Source organism: Balaenoptera ricei, chromosome 2 (assembly GCF_028023285.1).
Source record: "Balaenoptera ricei isolate mBalRic1 chromosome 2, mBalRic1.hap2, whole genome shotgun sequence".
In the NCBI taxonomy this organism is placed as follows: domain Eukaryota; kingdom Metazoa; phylum Chordata; class Mammalia; order Artiodactyla; family Balaenopteridae; genus Balaenoptera; species Balaenoptera ricei.
The window spans coordinates 107,844,622-107,861,579 of NC_082640.1; the positions used below are offsets into that span (position 1 = coordinate 107,844,622).

Here is a 16,958-nt window from a genome sequence, read left to right on the forward strand (position 1 = left end):
AAAATTTATGTTTTAAAACATTTTTTCCTTCTATGCACAGCAGGCAAAACCTTAAAAATAGTTTATATCATATTATAACGTAAATGCATTAGCAGATGCATTTCAAAGAAACTTTCAAGGGAATAACCTGTCTCTAAATCATCTAAACCTTTTAAGACAATAATTCATGAGAGTTCTCTTAATTATAATCTAGATAAAGGTACAAAGTACTTAAAAATTCTTCTGACAGTTCCAAAGTTAGATGACAAAAGTTCAACTTGTCAAAGAAATAAACCCTCTTAAAAGAAGATGTATTTTCAGTTCCAAGGTTATATATGTCAGTTGTCTTTTCTATAAGCCATAAGAACATTTTTATTTTTAGCTAAGGCTTATCTACAGAACAGAAAATAATAGCACACTCAAGCCTCTCACTCAGAAACAGTAAACTTTATAAAAACAGACAAACTTACCACAGCTAAACAGATAGCTGAGCTTTGAGGAAATGGAATGGCATTAAAAAGCTACACAACTTGCTGTAAATAAGCTCCTGGAAATGCTAAAAATTAAAAACAAAAAACAAAAAACTGCCAGACTCCCATTTAGCCAATAGCTACATAGGCTCTGAAGTACCCACAATCAGCATACGTTCTGCCACACTGCCCTGCCATTCACCTCAACCTTGACCTCAAGATTAAGCTCACTTTTATTGTGCACAAAGGTCACCTGTATTAGGTCAAAATTCAAAGTCCCTTGTCAGAAAAGGTTGATATATTCCAACCTTTCCTTCTCCGTGCATCAAATTTTTCATGGTAAAGTCATATTCAGCAGACAGTATATTCAGCAATTTATTGTGCCACTGTAATACAGTGCAGAATACAATTGTTCAAAAAGCTATCACATGAATAAAATATTTTTCATGAAAGTGTACCAGACCTAGTCTCCTTACACACCTCTAACATGAAAACTAACTGAGTCTTGTTTTTACAGTTCACAAGAGTTATACAGCAAATAACTGTCCTCAAGATACAATCTATAGTATAGTTATGACTTTTACTTCCATAATCTTTGGCTACAGGCAACTATTTTTCAGAGTGTTGCTCAAAGTTTTTAAGTAAAATTTTTTTAAAAGCATGAAGATCTCTAACCAGTTTTAATACTTTTATTCCAATCTGGCCTAAGCCACTTAAGTGAAGTAGGTCTAAAGCTCAAAGCCTCTCTGACCTAGAACTTAGAGGAAGATATGCTCTATAATAAAATAGAAAAGGAAGGGTAAAAATTACTGTATTGTCCAACTCATTATTATTGCAACTATATGATCAGCAGAACTGCACAAATAAGATAAATTGAGCAAATTCTTTGCAGGCAGCATTCTAGAATACACTGTAATTAAAAATAAGCAAAGCCTTAAGGAACAATAAATCTATTTTCTTTTAAAAAGTTTCTGCAATTTCTTTGTGTTTACCATAAGGTCTTTTTCATAATCAGTATTAGCACCATGAATAGATTTTAAGATTGTTTAAAAACACTAGTTCTAAAAAAATTTTATTTATTTATTTATTTTTATTTTTGGCTTCACTGGGTCTTCGTATCTGCGTGCGGGCTTTCTCTAGTTGGGGAGATTAGTGGCTACTCTTCATTGCAGTGTGCAGGCTTCTTCTTGCGGTGGCTTCTCTTGTTGCAGAGCACGGCCTCTAGGCGCACGGGCTTCAGTAGTTGTGGCGCAGGGGCTTAGTTGCTCCTCGGCATGTGGGATGTTCCCGGACCAGGGATCGAACCCGTGTCCCCCGCATTGGCAGGTGGATTCTTAACCACTGGACCACCAGGGAAGTCCCCAAATTTATTAATCTTTATATTAAACACTAAAATCAATGTTCACACTCGTGTGATGATCTGTGGTATCCAACAAACTCTCCACGCCCTGGAAGACTCACTTGAACTTATATAACTACTGGACTCAAACTACTTCCTGGTGCAGAACCCAAATATCTTTCATAAATTCATAACCACCTTGTTATCAAGGTGAGGCAAGAATATAAAAGAGCTTCCAGAATATGCGGGGTTGGGGGGAGTTGCATTTGAGAAAAGTAATTAGACAAGAACATACTTTAAAATTCTCAGGTTTTAACATTCCCACTTATTCTGTCTTAGGCAGCGATCATGTTACATAACCATTTTCTATCCTGGGGGTGGGGAGTGGGGGGAATCAATCTAAACCTTGATATGCCCATTTGTCATCAACATAAAAGCACATCGTGGTTGCCAGTATCATCTAAAGACTATATTTTCACCATAATTTGCTAAAAGCAGGTTTCCTATTACCCAGGGGGTTAAAGAAAAACACTTTGGAAACCTAGAAAATAAAGAGGCTCGTTTAGGTAAAATCTTTTCAGTTCTAACACTGAGTCTATTATAAGCATAGATACCATCACAACAAGCATCCTTAAATCAACAACGGTAACAATAACAGCAGCAGCAAAATTAATTTGACACAGTATCAGGAACTACGCTAACCATTTTCTATGTACTATCTTATGTCAAGTTCATAACAATCCCATTTTATAAACAAGGACACTGAGGCACCAAGAGGTCACCTGGCAAGTAAGTCATGAAGCCGGAATTCATATGTCTATTTCCAGAACCAAGTTCTTTAAACCAATATAAAAAACTGCCTCTACAACAAAAAACTGAATGACCTCCTGGAGTTCACAGTAATAGGGTTTTGCTTCCTACTGATTTATACAATAATTAACCGTAAGCAGAGTGAGCTAAATAAACCACCCAAGGTCAATCACAAGCCATGGCAACTCTGTCAAACTCAATACCACTTGGCCAACCCACCAGTGTGGGCCCATCCCCACAGAGAATTCCACTTGACATTCTAAAATTCACATATGCTTGGCTAATATTGTTAATTTTATTGTCCACTTCTGTTTTAGTTGTATGTTGCCATATTATTTTATTACTGATACTTTGGACGTAGAAAAGAAATACTCACATCTGAACATGTGATAATTAAGTCTTTACAAAATTGTACTAAATCACATGGTAATCAATTGGCTATCTCCCAATCTTTTTTCATTACAATTGCAGAGATACTTTATTTTCTTTTTTATATTGGAGTAACTGCCAAGGAAAGATGTAACAACTAAGCTTGAAGTCTCTCTTAAAATAATTTCTGACATGATAAACCCTCAGGTATACCACTGGAGCATTTCTAAATTCCTAAAGAGTGAATAATCACTACATTTAGCCAATGAATCTACTCTGAAAGGGATTAATTTTCCTAAATGAGACATGTATATAGCTTTTGTTTTTTTAACTAAGCAGCATTTTCCTCAGGTCAGTTCAATCAAATGTCCATTATGATATGTTTCATAACACCGACAATATACTAGGTACTGAATGGAATTCTAGTTCCCACAATAACCATAGTGGGGGAAAAAAATATGTATCTTCTCTCTGGACCAAAAAAAAAAAAAAAAAAAGCCGGGGGTAGGGGGGAAGAAAGCCCAACTCACAAAAATATTATAATTTCTAAGAATAAATGAGGCACAGATGTATGTGTTATGAGCCCTTTGTAGGAAAAAAGCTATGCTGATGGTATACAATGGCTCAGGGGCTTAAGAAATGCCTTTGGTGGCAGTGGGGAGGGACAGGGGAGCCGAGGTTTGTAGCATGGGCCAATGTCTGTGGTGTAAACACTCCCACTGTGGCTGATTTTAAGCTACCGATGGGAGGTCACAGTGTGTAGAGTGGGGAAAAAATGCTTCCGATCAGCTCTCACAAGCTGGAAAGAGCCAGCTCCAGCTCCCATGGGCTGTAGGCCAAATTCAGCCCACAGACTTGTTCTGTTTGGCCAGGAAAATGTTGGCCCACACACTGTTTTTCAAAATTCAAACAAATTGACAACACTTAAAATTCAGGATCTTTTTTTTTTCTGAAAAAATCAGATCTAGAGCTGCTTTCTAGAGAATAGAAGACCTGGCAGCCCTGGGCCCACATTCCAGCACGGCAACAGATGGCTGGCGTAAGGTTGCAGTTGCCCTGCCCGTGCACACAACTGTCCTTTCACTTTGCCATGATCCCAACCCGGCCAGCTCCATTCCTTCACTCCTCGCTGATACCAACCTGGCCCCTAGACTCCTAGGGCATTCGGTGATCTTTAATTAAAGAGCATGAAGGGAGAGTTCTGCCTTCAAATGTGTAACTTTGGTCAAATCCTCCCTCAGTTTCTGCCCCTCTAACACTAACCATTTGACTAGATGATCTCTAGTTGCCATCTCAGACAAACACTCTCCAAGTCACTGAATCTGAAATTATGAGAGAGGTATGCAGGTCCCTCTGGAGAAGCTTTTGCGATCAGCATATGAACAGCTCCAAACATGTCCACCAAAGTGCAAATAAAAATTTTAAATGTTATGAACTGGAGGTTAAATGTATTTTTACCTTAATATATATTTTAGCTGGCCTCAGGAAATAAGAATTTAGATAATGTTAACTTCATCAGTTAACAATGATGTTTGTGAGCTATTTGTTACATCTAGGCTGTAGGGGTCTGTGGGGTTTTTAATGCTATACAACCAAGAGTCTCTTATATCCCCAGTCCATTTACTATTTTAGCTAAATGGGGCTTGAAGCGCGAGTTAATTTCAAGTTTTATTAGCTTTCCTTACCAATATTATCAGCAAAAACAAATAGCAGTGTAATATACCTTAAGCAAAAGATGATATCAGCTTGGAAGAGTTGTAGACAGAAATAAAAAATCGAAAAAAATAAATTGCCAGTCTAATTTCATGTGTGATTGTAGTAAGATGCATTTAAATGATGCTTCGCTTTCCCACATCCCATCTACAAAGGAGGCCACCTACAAAGAGCCTTATTCCCCCACAAGTCTTAGACACCATCTCACAAGTTATGGAATCTTAGGGGGCTAAGGTGTGGCAAAGGCATGAGTGACAAACCACGAGGTAGTTTCACCCTGCATTTCTATTCATCCTAAAGTTGAAGTTGGGTACCCACAGCATTCTTGGATGAAACATACCCAGTTCTGATTATTTGAGAGTGATCACAAATACCCATGACAAACGCTAATTCATAAACTTGCTGAGGGTAAATCTGAATCTTCCATACCCCTAGGCTGATGTGGGGAGCAGCAAGTCAATTAGCTGAGAACTGAGTTTAACTTTGGTTAAAAAGTGCATTAAACTTTGTAGACCTTTGCCATCCTATATAGTGCTAGCTGCCTATTTGAGGATTTTCAACAGCCATAAGCGATAACCTTTGTAAATATCAAGGGTCTGCTATGCCTCCTATTTCCTAAAACAGGATAAATACAAGATCAGAGTTTATATCTCAGCCTTTCTAGGGCCTAAAGCAAAGGACAGGTCTAACAATAACCAAAAGATTAAAAATAAATATGTGAGTTATGTTAGAGAGGGTGAAAATGCACCATCTTTTTTAAGTCTCAATCTTGTATATGACTACTGCTCCCAGGACACCTCAGAAAAAGCCTGAGCTTCACACAGAATTGCTCCAATTCACGTGAGTCAGCATTCAGTCAAGGAAAGACCCAGTGCTTACGTATTTAACTGAACAACAGTATCAAGAGACATGAATCCACCTTACTTTTTCCTCTACTTGCATTGCTTTGTTTCAAAATATTTATTCCCATAGTGCTGAAGTTATTTCTCTAAGTTTAACAGGTTTCAAACATTTTTAGCAGCTGAATCTCAATATTTAAAACACATAAAAGAAATAAGCCCTGAGATATTTTAACATTTTACTTTGGATGGAAAATTGCAGAGCTCTCGGTTTCCTCAATGAGACTGTGGGTTTTATCAGGTCACAGTTGGAACACCACACTAGGCTAAAAAATGAAAACAAAAAACCTTATTTGCTGTCTTGAAGGAACAGAAAAATCACCTCTCAGTCAAGAGAAGGCACTTGAAAAAGCTGACATTGTCAACTGTATCACCGCTCTTTGGCAAGAAGGAAGCTTTGGTTTATAAGGAAGAATTATTAACTCTTAAATACGTTATCAAGACGCCTCCTGAAAGGTAGGGACGGAGAGAAGGAAGAAAAGTAGAGGCAGGTGTTAGTTCCCCAAAGTGGCCAGGAAAGGGCTGGATTCATGACCAGCTGTGTACCATTATTAATCCATCATGCACAGACTGTTCCAAGCTGGTTTCAAACCTATAGACTGAATCATCCTGGATCCAGCTGTCTGTCTGCTCCCCTAAGAAATGGAGACTTGTCATTCAGTAAGAAGTTGTAACCAAGCACATTTCCAGTGTTCACCATATACCAGCTCACCACAGAAGCAATTTGAAGGCAGAATGTCTAAAACAAACACTTGAAGACACTTCCCACCAAGAAAAAGACAACTGAAAATAAAAGGAAGGAAAATTTATTCTTTACCCATCTCCCGTATGATTTTCATTCCAGTATATAACTTTTAAGGTCACTTTTCATACCTACTCTGAAAAAGGACTTTTATATTGCTTGACTGCTTTTTTTAAGGAAAATTGAACCTATATGGCAAAATTACACAAAATGTGTAATAAAAACATAATGGTAAATTCAGTCAACATTTGTTGAAAGTCAAATTATAAAATATTATCACCCTATACATCTATTGAACATTTTTCTCCTAGGGAAATATATAATTCCTCTTTATTGTACCAGCAAACATTCCGGGATGGGTTATTACTTAGTAGACTAAAGTTTGATGCCTGAATATAGACTTAAAAATGAAGTCAATAATCTAATAACATAAAAGTCTCCCCCTCAAACTAATAAGAAATATTGTCAGCATATAGATTCTTCTCAGAATAACACTATCTGAGGTTTTCGTCAAATATTCCTTTGCAGGAATTCAAGCTCATCTCACTTTTACAACTACGCAAATGCCAAGGGGCACAAACATCTGATAAAAGCTAAGCACTTCTTTCAGAAAGTGAAGATGCCATATACTTAACAAAATAACCTTCCAGGAGAGTCTTTAAAGCTAGGCTACAATGCAGCAACAAAATAAAAACCTGAAATCTCACAGAGTAAAAAAGCATATTTTAAAAGATGACTAAAGGAAATATATGAAATAATCATATTCTTAGGCCAATTTTTAGACCAATTTATTTTCCAGTTTGCACTAATGATCAATACAGAAGTACTCCTAGGTGTATTTCCTAAGTATATGAGTATTATTTTTGAAGGGCATATAAATTAATTATATTTCCTTGGCAAAAATACCAAAAGAATTTCCAGTTCAATAATAGGCTGACTTTTTCTCCCTTTATGAGCTATTCTCACTCATGATTCTGGAACTCAGGTCCACCATAAATAACATTAGTATAGAAAATTGACCAGCAACTGAGTACCAACCTTCAATTCAATTGAGAGAACAAGGCCAACAGAAATAATCTTCCAACTTTAGTAAACCACGCCCTACAGTATTAATTATATGGGCAATGTGCTACTATTATTCTAAAAAATCAGTGACTCTAGGTTTAAAAGTCTGGGTTTTTTTTTAATGGCGTTATATATTGCTATGAAAGATTTAAGGCAAGTTTCTGATATCTGGGCCATATTCAACTAATGATCAAAATCTGTGTGTTCACAGCCATACAATCAACTGATCCATATCAAAGCAAATTTGTGTCTTCTATGTTTCAAAGGTTACTACTCAGACATTTCTTCTACTGTAGGCCATTTACTAAATTCTAATAATAACAGTAATCATATTTACCATCCATTAAATACTTACCAGGACCTCTACACTGTACTAAGTGTTTTACATGCCTTATTTCACTTAATCCTCACAACAGCCTTAAGGAACTGAAGAGCAAGGGGCAATAGAGCAAGAGGAAGAATCTGGAGTCAGACTCTGCCTGGGTTTGAATCCTGTTTCTCCTACTTACTAGCTGTGGAGCTTCATCCCTCCTTTTACAGATGAGGCAACTATGACTCAGATAAAAAGAGGCAGAGCCAAGTCATTTCCCAAGAACAAATGGTTAAGGAAGCAGAAACAATGAAATACAAGATTTCTTATGGGAAATGGGGACAGGTTAAAATGGATCTGGAGGGGGGCGGGGGGGGGTGTTCAAAAAAGGACAACTATAACCAATGGTAGCACCAGATGAAGCTAGGCCACCTTAAATGCAAAAGCTAAGGAAAATTGTTGTGCTTGTCCCAAGCAGGTCCCTTCGCTACTCCACTCCTAACCAGACTAGATCCCTAGGTCCGCTGCCAAGAACTACTAAGTTCAATACTGGCAAATACACAGCAGAGCCAGCCTTAACTCCAGTTCTCAGAGTCAGGTGAAGACCTCAAGAAAATGAGCCGGGTGTTTATCAGTTTAAGCACAGGGAGCCCAGCCAAACGAGTTTTTAACTACTTCTTTTGAGATTTCTCTAGGAACAGCCTCATAATAGTGAATGGTTGCCTATATTGTAAATGTTGCAGACCAAGACAAAAAAAAAAAAAAAAAATGCTTAGAAATGTGGAAGGCACCATTAGAAAAACCCATGCAAGGATTCCTAAGAGAAAAAAATACAGGAACAAGGTAAAGACACTTATTTGCTTAGAGATTTATGTTATCAAGAGTTTGACTTACGACTCATTAATATAGGCATAAATAGCAACCAAATAACTAATGCACAGCAAAGGAACTTGGAAAAATTAAATTGTGCCAAAGGGTTATTTACCAACAAAAGAATTTCCAACAAAGTTATATCTTCTCTAAGAATCCGTTTTGACTAACCATATGTGAACTCACTGTACAACAAATCCTTTGGTTTCTAACATTCTATGATTCTAATAATTTATAGCTATTAGATGTGTCTTAAACTCTTTCCTCAGACTACAAGTTATTCAAAATTAATTACTACATTATCCTTTCTGTTTTCTAAAAAGTATCCAAATAGTGCCACAAACATAGTGAGCACACAGTGAGTTATTACAGACCAAATGCTGTAAGAGGTGAATAAACTACAAGGACCAGTGAAAATCATGGGCTGACTGTAGGATGGATTGTTTCACATAAAATGGTGGTAGAGGATGATACTAGTTGACAGAGTACTCCAGTGAGAGTAATAGAAAATCACCGATAAGGGCTTCCCTGGTGGCGCAGTGGTTAAGAATCCGCCTGCCAGTGGACACGGGTTCGAGCCCTGGTCCGGGAAGATCCCACATGCTGCGGAGCAACTAAGCCTGTGAGCCACAACTACTGAGCCTGTGCTCTAGAGCCCGTGAGCCACAACTACTGAAGCCCGCATGCCTAGGGCCCAGGCTCCACAACAAGAGAAGCCACTGCAATGAGAAGCCCGCGCACCACAACAAAGAGTAGCCCCCACTCGCCACAACTAGAGAAAGCCCGTGCGCAGCAACAAAGACCCAATGCAGCAAAAAGTAAATAAATAAATTTATAAAAAAAAAAAAAGAAAGAAAATCACCGATAGGCAAATACCCACAGTAACTATTTCATGCAAGAGCCACTGATGGATGCTAAAATCAGAGCGAAAAAGTGTGAGGTGAGAAACTGGATATTTGCAGAGTCTCAAAGGATATCCCCACAAGGTAATTATTGGAAAGCGAACTTTACAGTGGAGAAACTTGGCAGATACCAACCCTTAACCAAGTGAATAATGTTAACCTCAGCAGTAATAAGACTTACAAAGTCAGATCCCCCTTGATATGATGCCCTGAGAAAGGCACAACATCACTTCTGGGGTATTTACGCCAAAAATGTTTACCCTCCTCTGATCATGAGAAAACATTAAGCACAAACTTAGGGACATTCAACAAAATAACTGACCAGTACCCTTCAAAAATGTCAAGATCATAAAAGACAAAAAAATATTAAGGAATAGTCATAGCCTGGAGGAGACCAAAAAGAAGACATGACAACTAATCTAATGTGTGATCCTGAAATAGAAAAGAGACAGTCAAAAAACAAACAAACAAACAAACAAAAAAGAACAATAACAAAAAAAAACTAGCAAAGTTCAAAACAGGTCTGTAAATTATTTGGCTATATTGCATTAAAATCAATTTCCTGATTTTGACAATTGTATGTTAGTTATGTAAGATGTTAACATTAGGGGAACCTGAGTGAAGGGATATGTGGTTAACATTTCTGCAACTTTTCTGTAAGTTAAAAATTTCAAAATAAGATATATATATATTTATACATCTTTAATATTTATATATATAAATAAAGAATGATATATAATCAGATACATATGTAGTGTTTGGGCAGGAAAATACAGTGTAAAATATGACCTGATAAGTAGCAGCTGAATGGGCTGGGGGCTTCTACCTGAATAAGGAAGTCCAGGAATAAGTTGGGAGATGCAAATCAATGACTATATCCTCAGCAAGTACTTAGATACAGTATTCCTACATTTTGGGGGTCAAAGGGCCCACTTAATGTAAAACTGCAAAATAGAATAGAATAGAATAAGGGTGAGTTTAGGAGTTGTAAAATATTAGACATCACAAAATTCTACTCCTTCATTTTAAGTGGGAGGATTGTGAGACCAGAGTGGTTAAAGTGATGGCCCAAGTTCAATGTAGCGACTTGGAAAAACAAAAATTTGTAATTTCAGTGAAAACAAACAGGCCATGGAGAAATGAGGCTAGCAAGTAGAAACCACAGTGTAAAATAAAAGTTAAGCTTGGGAAAAATGAAGCTATATATTCACCTTTGAGCATATACTAAAATAAACTACAGCTAGAAAGATTAAGGCATTAAAAATAAGAAAGAAAGCCATAAAGAACCTAGGAGAAAATTTAGGGGGAAGATTTATTTTTCATATCTTAGGACATGAAAGGACAAAAAAAGCATAAGTTTAAAGTTAAGAATATAAAAAAAACCAATATTTAAAAGCACAACAACTAGGAAGATATCTGCAACAAAAATATGACATGTAAAGCATCAACATCCTTAAGATATGCAGATCAATAAACAATAACAAATCAATAAACAGTAAGAGCAAACATTCCGATAGAAAATTAGGCAAAGGACAGCAGGCAAGTAATTCAAGAGGAAGAAAATTAAATGGTTAATAAACAATGCGGAAAATATACAATGCATTATAGTCAAAAAATGTAAATTATGAGATGTCATTCTTGATCCATCATATTAAAGACTAAATGATGACTCTCTTCAACACTGACAAAAGTTGCAGAAACGAATACTGTCATGTGCTGTTGGTAATTGGATTAATACAATCTTTTTGATAGTAATTTGTCAATATACTTCAAAAATCCTTCCAAACATAAATATCCTTTGGTTTGAAATAGCTAATTGTTGTTAAAGTGTGGCCAATGGACCCGTGGAGTCCCTGAGACTCTCTCAGAAGTCTACAAGGTCAAAACTATTTTTATAGAAACAGTAAGACATGATTTGCCTTTTCCTCTGTGTGACATTTGCACTGATGGTGCAAAAACAACGGTGGGCAAAACTGCCAGCTCCTGAGCACAAATCAAGACCTGGCACAACTGTCCTCGGAGTCACACACTTGCAAGAAGAAAGAAAGTCAGCTTCACATAAGAATATCTTAAGATTCACTTATTAATTTTATTAAATCTCAACCCCTGATACACATTCTTCTAACATTCTGTATAACAAAATAAGAAGTAAATGCAAAGCACGTCTACTGCATATCGAAGTATTATGACTGTCTCAAGGGAAAGCACTTGTATGATTGTTTGAGAGCTGAACTAGATGCCTTTTCCATGAAACACCATTTTTACTTGGATGAATGATGAACAAAGTATGATTATTCAGATTTGGATATCTGGCAGACATTTTCTCAAAAATAAACAACATGAGCCTGTCACTTCAAGGGAAACAACTGATAGTATTTGTTGCCAACGAAAAAAATTGAGCTTTCAAGGGAAAATCAAATATTGGAAAACTCTGTATCCATCACCGTAAATGTGACAGCTTCACATGTTACAGACTTTTCTGATGAGATCAGTGGGGATATTAACAAATGTGACTTTTTTGATGCTGTATAATAAAAGGTGACAACATTTAGAAGACTTGCATAACTCACAACCAACATTTTGCAAATGAACAACGCATGATGATAAAAATCACGCATGGGTAAAAGATCCACTCAAAGTTCAAGACTGGCCAAAAAGTTCTATAATATGGTTTCACATTCCACATTGCAATTAACTTTTAAGAAAATACTACTTGTTGGGTACTACGTAGTAACAAAAATATCCACAGTTATCTGAAAAGTCTATTAAATTACTCTTCCCTTTTCCAACTACATATTTGTCTGAGGCCAGAATTTCTTCATGTTCGTTAATCAAAACAGCATATCACAATAGGTTGATTGCAGAAGCAGATATGTCTTCCTTCTATTAAGGCAGATATTAAAGAGATTTGCAAAAGTGTAAAGCAAGGCCATTTTTCTCACTAGCTTTTTGAAATGATGGTTATTAACCTTTAAAATTGGTTAAACTTAATACGTTTATTATTGTTATTTTAAAATAAATAAGCAATTTTTTAAATTTCTCAGTTTTAATTTATATTTTAATAAACATCAACAGACATAACCCACATAAACAAAAGTTTTCTGCGGTCCTCAATACCTTTTTAGAGTGTAAGGAGATCTGGAGACCAAAAAGTTTGAAACCTGCTGATATGGTCATTCCCAATTTCTAAGATTCTAAAGTAAGAAAATAAGCAAACTTGGCATAAAATATGTACAGAAATAGAAAATTAGAAAAACAAAACTGTTGATGTCCAGCAATATGGAAATGGATGGTACATCTAGAATGTGATATTATTAGTATTTGAAACAAATTATAAGGAATTTTTAAAGATGAGTAATGCTCACTATATGTTAAGTGAGAAAAGCAAGATCTATAAACTACATTAGCAGAGAAAGTACCACACTGAAAAAAAAAGACTAGAAATATTTTTTAAATATGTTAACAGAAATTTTCGGAGCTATAGGATTATGAATAATTTTTATTTTCTTTACTGAGCATGTACTACTTTCAAAATCAGGAAAATAAAAAATTTTAGCAACTTTTAAAAGCATTTCAGTACTTTGATTATTTTTAGAATTCAATTTAGGTGAACATCACACAAAAAATAATTGCTGCTGTTATTATTATTAATATTAAAACTAATTAAGGCAGCTTAGTATAGAACTCTGAACTGAAAGTCAGGAAACCTGTATTCTAAACACTGTTTAGCCATTCAATAACTCTAGGCTTTTTGACAAGTCACTTAACCTCTTTGAGCCACCAGAAATTATCTCTGAGGTCCTTACTTCACCAACTCTCTGGCAAAATGAACTATCAAATCTAAAGGTTGTTCAAGTCCTGTGCAAGAAACCTCTAAAGTAAAACAGTGCTATGATGCAAACTGTGAGGCCAACTCCCAAATCACACTCTTTACAGAATTCCTACCGATGCTGCTAAATGGCTCTTTAATTCCTTCTGCAGATTGGTAGTGCAGCCTCTCTCAATAAAGTTTCTGGTAAATGAAGAGTTAGTTATACCCTGAATGGTATTTGGGAGAAGCAAAAAATATTTGGCCATATTATGAATAAGAGAAAAAAGGGCATACGAGAATAAGCAAGACAGCATGGTGCCCCAAACGAATGGAGTCTTTCTTACGTATACTTCATAAGTTCTTAATAACAGTAAAAGGAGGTTACCTCTAATGGAGAGGACAAGGTATTTGCTATGGAAAAGAATGAAAGAAAAAAAGTGAGGGAGAGAGAAAGAGAAGAGGGGAAGGAAAAGAAAGAGAAGCCAAAATACAGTGCTAATATAAGTACGTAACAAGAGCAGAATTATCTAAATGTATGCTGTATCTTAAAATTGCCTAGAAAAATCTATCTATCCCCTTAGCTGACCAGCCTTCACCCTTCACTGTTCATTGGCAGAGCTGGCAAAGAGTTAATGACAGAAAATTAAATTCCAATTTGTCAATTTTGTTCCTTGTTAGCAAGTCTGATAAAAATCTTAGACTATAAAGGTTTAAATTAAATCTGGATAATATTAAAAAGAGATCCCTTCATTTTACAGATTAGGAAAACTGAGTCCTTCAAAAAAAAACTGAGATCATAAAAGACCTTCAATTTGTACTTTACTAATACCAATTATCCAATAATCTCTCTTTCCTCAAGAAAACACGTCCATGATGATGTCAAAGACAAGGAAGCTAATGGTGCTCAGTGCCACAAAGTAAAATGGTATAAGTTTGGATTTGGTTTTGAAATAGAAGAAAGGTAAACAAACATTCTATTCTTTTAACATGGCACAAATACAATAACCTGGTTGTTCTGGACTGGTTCTTTGTGTAATGCCAGGGCCTCAGTTTGCACATCTTTAAAATGAGGCAATCTATACCACATAGTTGCTAAAGTCCCTTCTTAGAAAGCTGGAGAATCCTAAAAATCACTAAAAAAAAAAAGACATGCTTGGGGAGGAGGGAAGTATGAAATACACCTGGTATGGCTATTCAAATGACCAATCTTGACCCAACAGTGGAATCCGTAGGGTACCTGTCTCTCTGACTGGCTTGAGAACACTTGTGGTCACTTCAATGCAGTAGAGAGCCATAGTAAACTATAAGAGGCCCCTTTAGGCCTGTACTCCTTTGTTTGTTTCCAGAGGCCAACTGAAAAGGGTCCTCCATTTCCACCTTTTGAATCTACAATTCATATTTCCACTTTGAGAGGGCCCTGCTACCCATCATTCATTCCTAGTATCTGTCAACCCCTAGACATTTATGCAGCACCTACTTATAAGCACCCATCACCTAGCAAAAACCAAGTTTTCAATAAACATTTGTTGACTTGAAGGGATTCATCCATTAAGACTCTCCTGAGAAAAGCAGGTCAAAGAAGAAACCTTTTTCACCATTCCTGCTCTCCTAACACCTGACACTCATGTTCCTCCCCAGTCATGTGTGACACGTGGTTTCTAAGCGCTGGCTCGGCTGCCAGCCACAGCTACTGCAGGCAAAGGTCTCTTTGAGGGGGGAGATGGGCACTTACCTGGGGAACCTCTGCTTCAGCTTCCTCAGGCTCTGCCTGGTAGGCGGCACAGACACTAGGCACTGGGCTATCTCGTCGTACTGGGCTTTAGTCAGTATCATGTTGGGCCAAGGACTGGGAGGTGGCAGTGAAAAGGAAAAAAACACCCTGGGCTTGAGCAGCCTTGGTGTCGGGAGACGAGGGGTGGGCACAATGCGGCACAGCGTTGTGTCCCCGACTTTCTGGGCTTGCCCCTACCCTCCTGCACCCCTGGCTGCACAAGTCTGGGCTTCAGCCTGCAGCTCCGCGGCGGGAGGCGGGCTGGAGATCAACTGCCCTTCCTTGGCTTTCTGAGCAGCCGCAGAGGGCCCGGCCGAAGGCAACCTGCCGCCATGTCACTTAAGGGCAAGCCAACCAGGAAGTAACGGCCACAGGCAGAGGTGCCGCCTAAATCCTACGGGCAGGTCCCTGGGCAGGGCCCACCTGGGATTAACGTGGGATGCTCTTGGCGGTCATGCCTTCCCTGTTGCCAGAAGCCAGGAAGTCCTGGCGCATCGACAAGGCAGCAGGGCCCACGTGTAACCGTGATCATTAAGCCTGAGCCCGAGAAAACCACTGCCAGGGCGCGCGATTTGAACACGCTTCCAATCGCGCCCGTTTTACCGCAGCTCCAATCGGAGACTGGCCTACAAAGAAATACGCCTTCTCTCGGTTCAAGGCTCCCTACGTCCTGCGAGCGTCAGCGGAGGAGCTGTAAAACCCAAAACCCACTAGAATCGCTGTAGACGCACAGCTTGGCTTGTGTTGAGGGAAGTCTGACAATTTCTGCAGCTGGCTAGGAACACAGTTTTGGCCCTGTTGGGAAACAGGCTAGAAAACAAAACCCACATCATCAAACAGCGCGCAGTAAAGAATTAAACTCTCACTCCTCACAGGTGCTCAAGAACTGAAATCATTACTTATTCATCTGTGAATCCCCAGCTCTCAGAAAATAGTAGGTATTCAATAAATGTTTGGAGAAATAAGTCAGTGAACGAATTTATCTGTTTTGTGTATGTGTTGTGAGTGGATCTCAGCTATCCTGAGGCCAGTGATTAGGACATCAGTGCCTCCTTTAATCCTTTTTAAAAATCTGTTTGGTTCTTAAAAGGCCACGTGTCATGTTTCTTTTCAAATTTTAACATTTTAAGCAAGTGAAAGAAAAAGCGTTTCGATTTTAAATAACGTGTAAATGGTTAATATATATATATATTTTAATCTGGAATAAGGCCTGGGTTAGAAGTTTAGCTTAGATATGCCTCCTTGGATAAATTTCTTAATCCGTCTAAACCTCAGTTCCTTTGTCTGTAAAATTGATTTTTAATTCATGGGGTTATTCGTAAGATTAAATAGGATAGTACAAGGAATGGATTCCTTAGCTTAGCATCCAGCAGATAGTCTGTGGAAGATAAAGAGCCTGTATAAGACTACTTGATAGTGATAGGTCAGGGCATTTACCAGGTGTTGTTTGCTCCCTACACATTGACTTATTTGATCTGTATAATTTTCTAGGAGGTGGGTACTATTGCCATCCTCCTCCTTTTTGTGCAGGGTGAATAAACTGAGGCATGAAAAGGTTAAGTGACTTTTCAGCGGTCATGAGAACAAGTAAGCAGCAGGGGTAAAGTTTAAACTCCTGAAATTTGGTTCCAGGGTCTGTGCTCTTGCCAACTCTCAGTAATGCTTAATTACTACACACAAAAAAGTCACACTGTCTTAGGCCAAAGGTTAAGAATTTTTTTGAAAGGAAACAATCTATATTTCAAAGAATCTTTTAGTCCATGTTTTAAAAAAGCTTCATCACTTTATTTTCCCAGGCGTCTCCAAGTCCAGTATCAACATGGATCCTGAATTCAGCAACCATAGATTCTTTTGAATATTTACATCAGAATGTTTTCTTCCCATATGCTTTGCATCTAGCTCTGGTTG

At 37.6% G+C, this 16,958-nt stretch overlaps 1 protein-coding gene across 5 annotated transcripts in view; it reads right to left on the bottom strand.

Moving 5' to 3' along the window:
* CDIN1 (CDAN1 interacting nuclease 1) overlaps window positions 1-15,327 on the bottom strand; it is a 212,389-nt gene extending 197,062 nt beyond the window's left edge. For all 5 annotated transcript variants that reach the window (XR_009501117.1, XM_059915594.1, XM_059915592.1 and 2 more), the window contains exon 1: window positions 15,012-15,327. Coding sequence is in view for 4 of the 5 variants with exons in the window: in XM_059915594.1 (XP_059771577.1) it covers window positions 15,012-15,112 (101 nt within the window). In the remaining variant the exon portion in view is untranslated. The remainder of the gene's footprint in view (window positions 1-15,011) is intronic.
* Window positions 15,328-16,958: the final 1,631 nt, after the last annotated feature.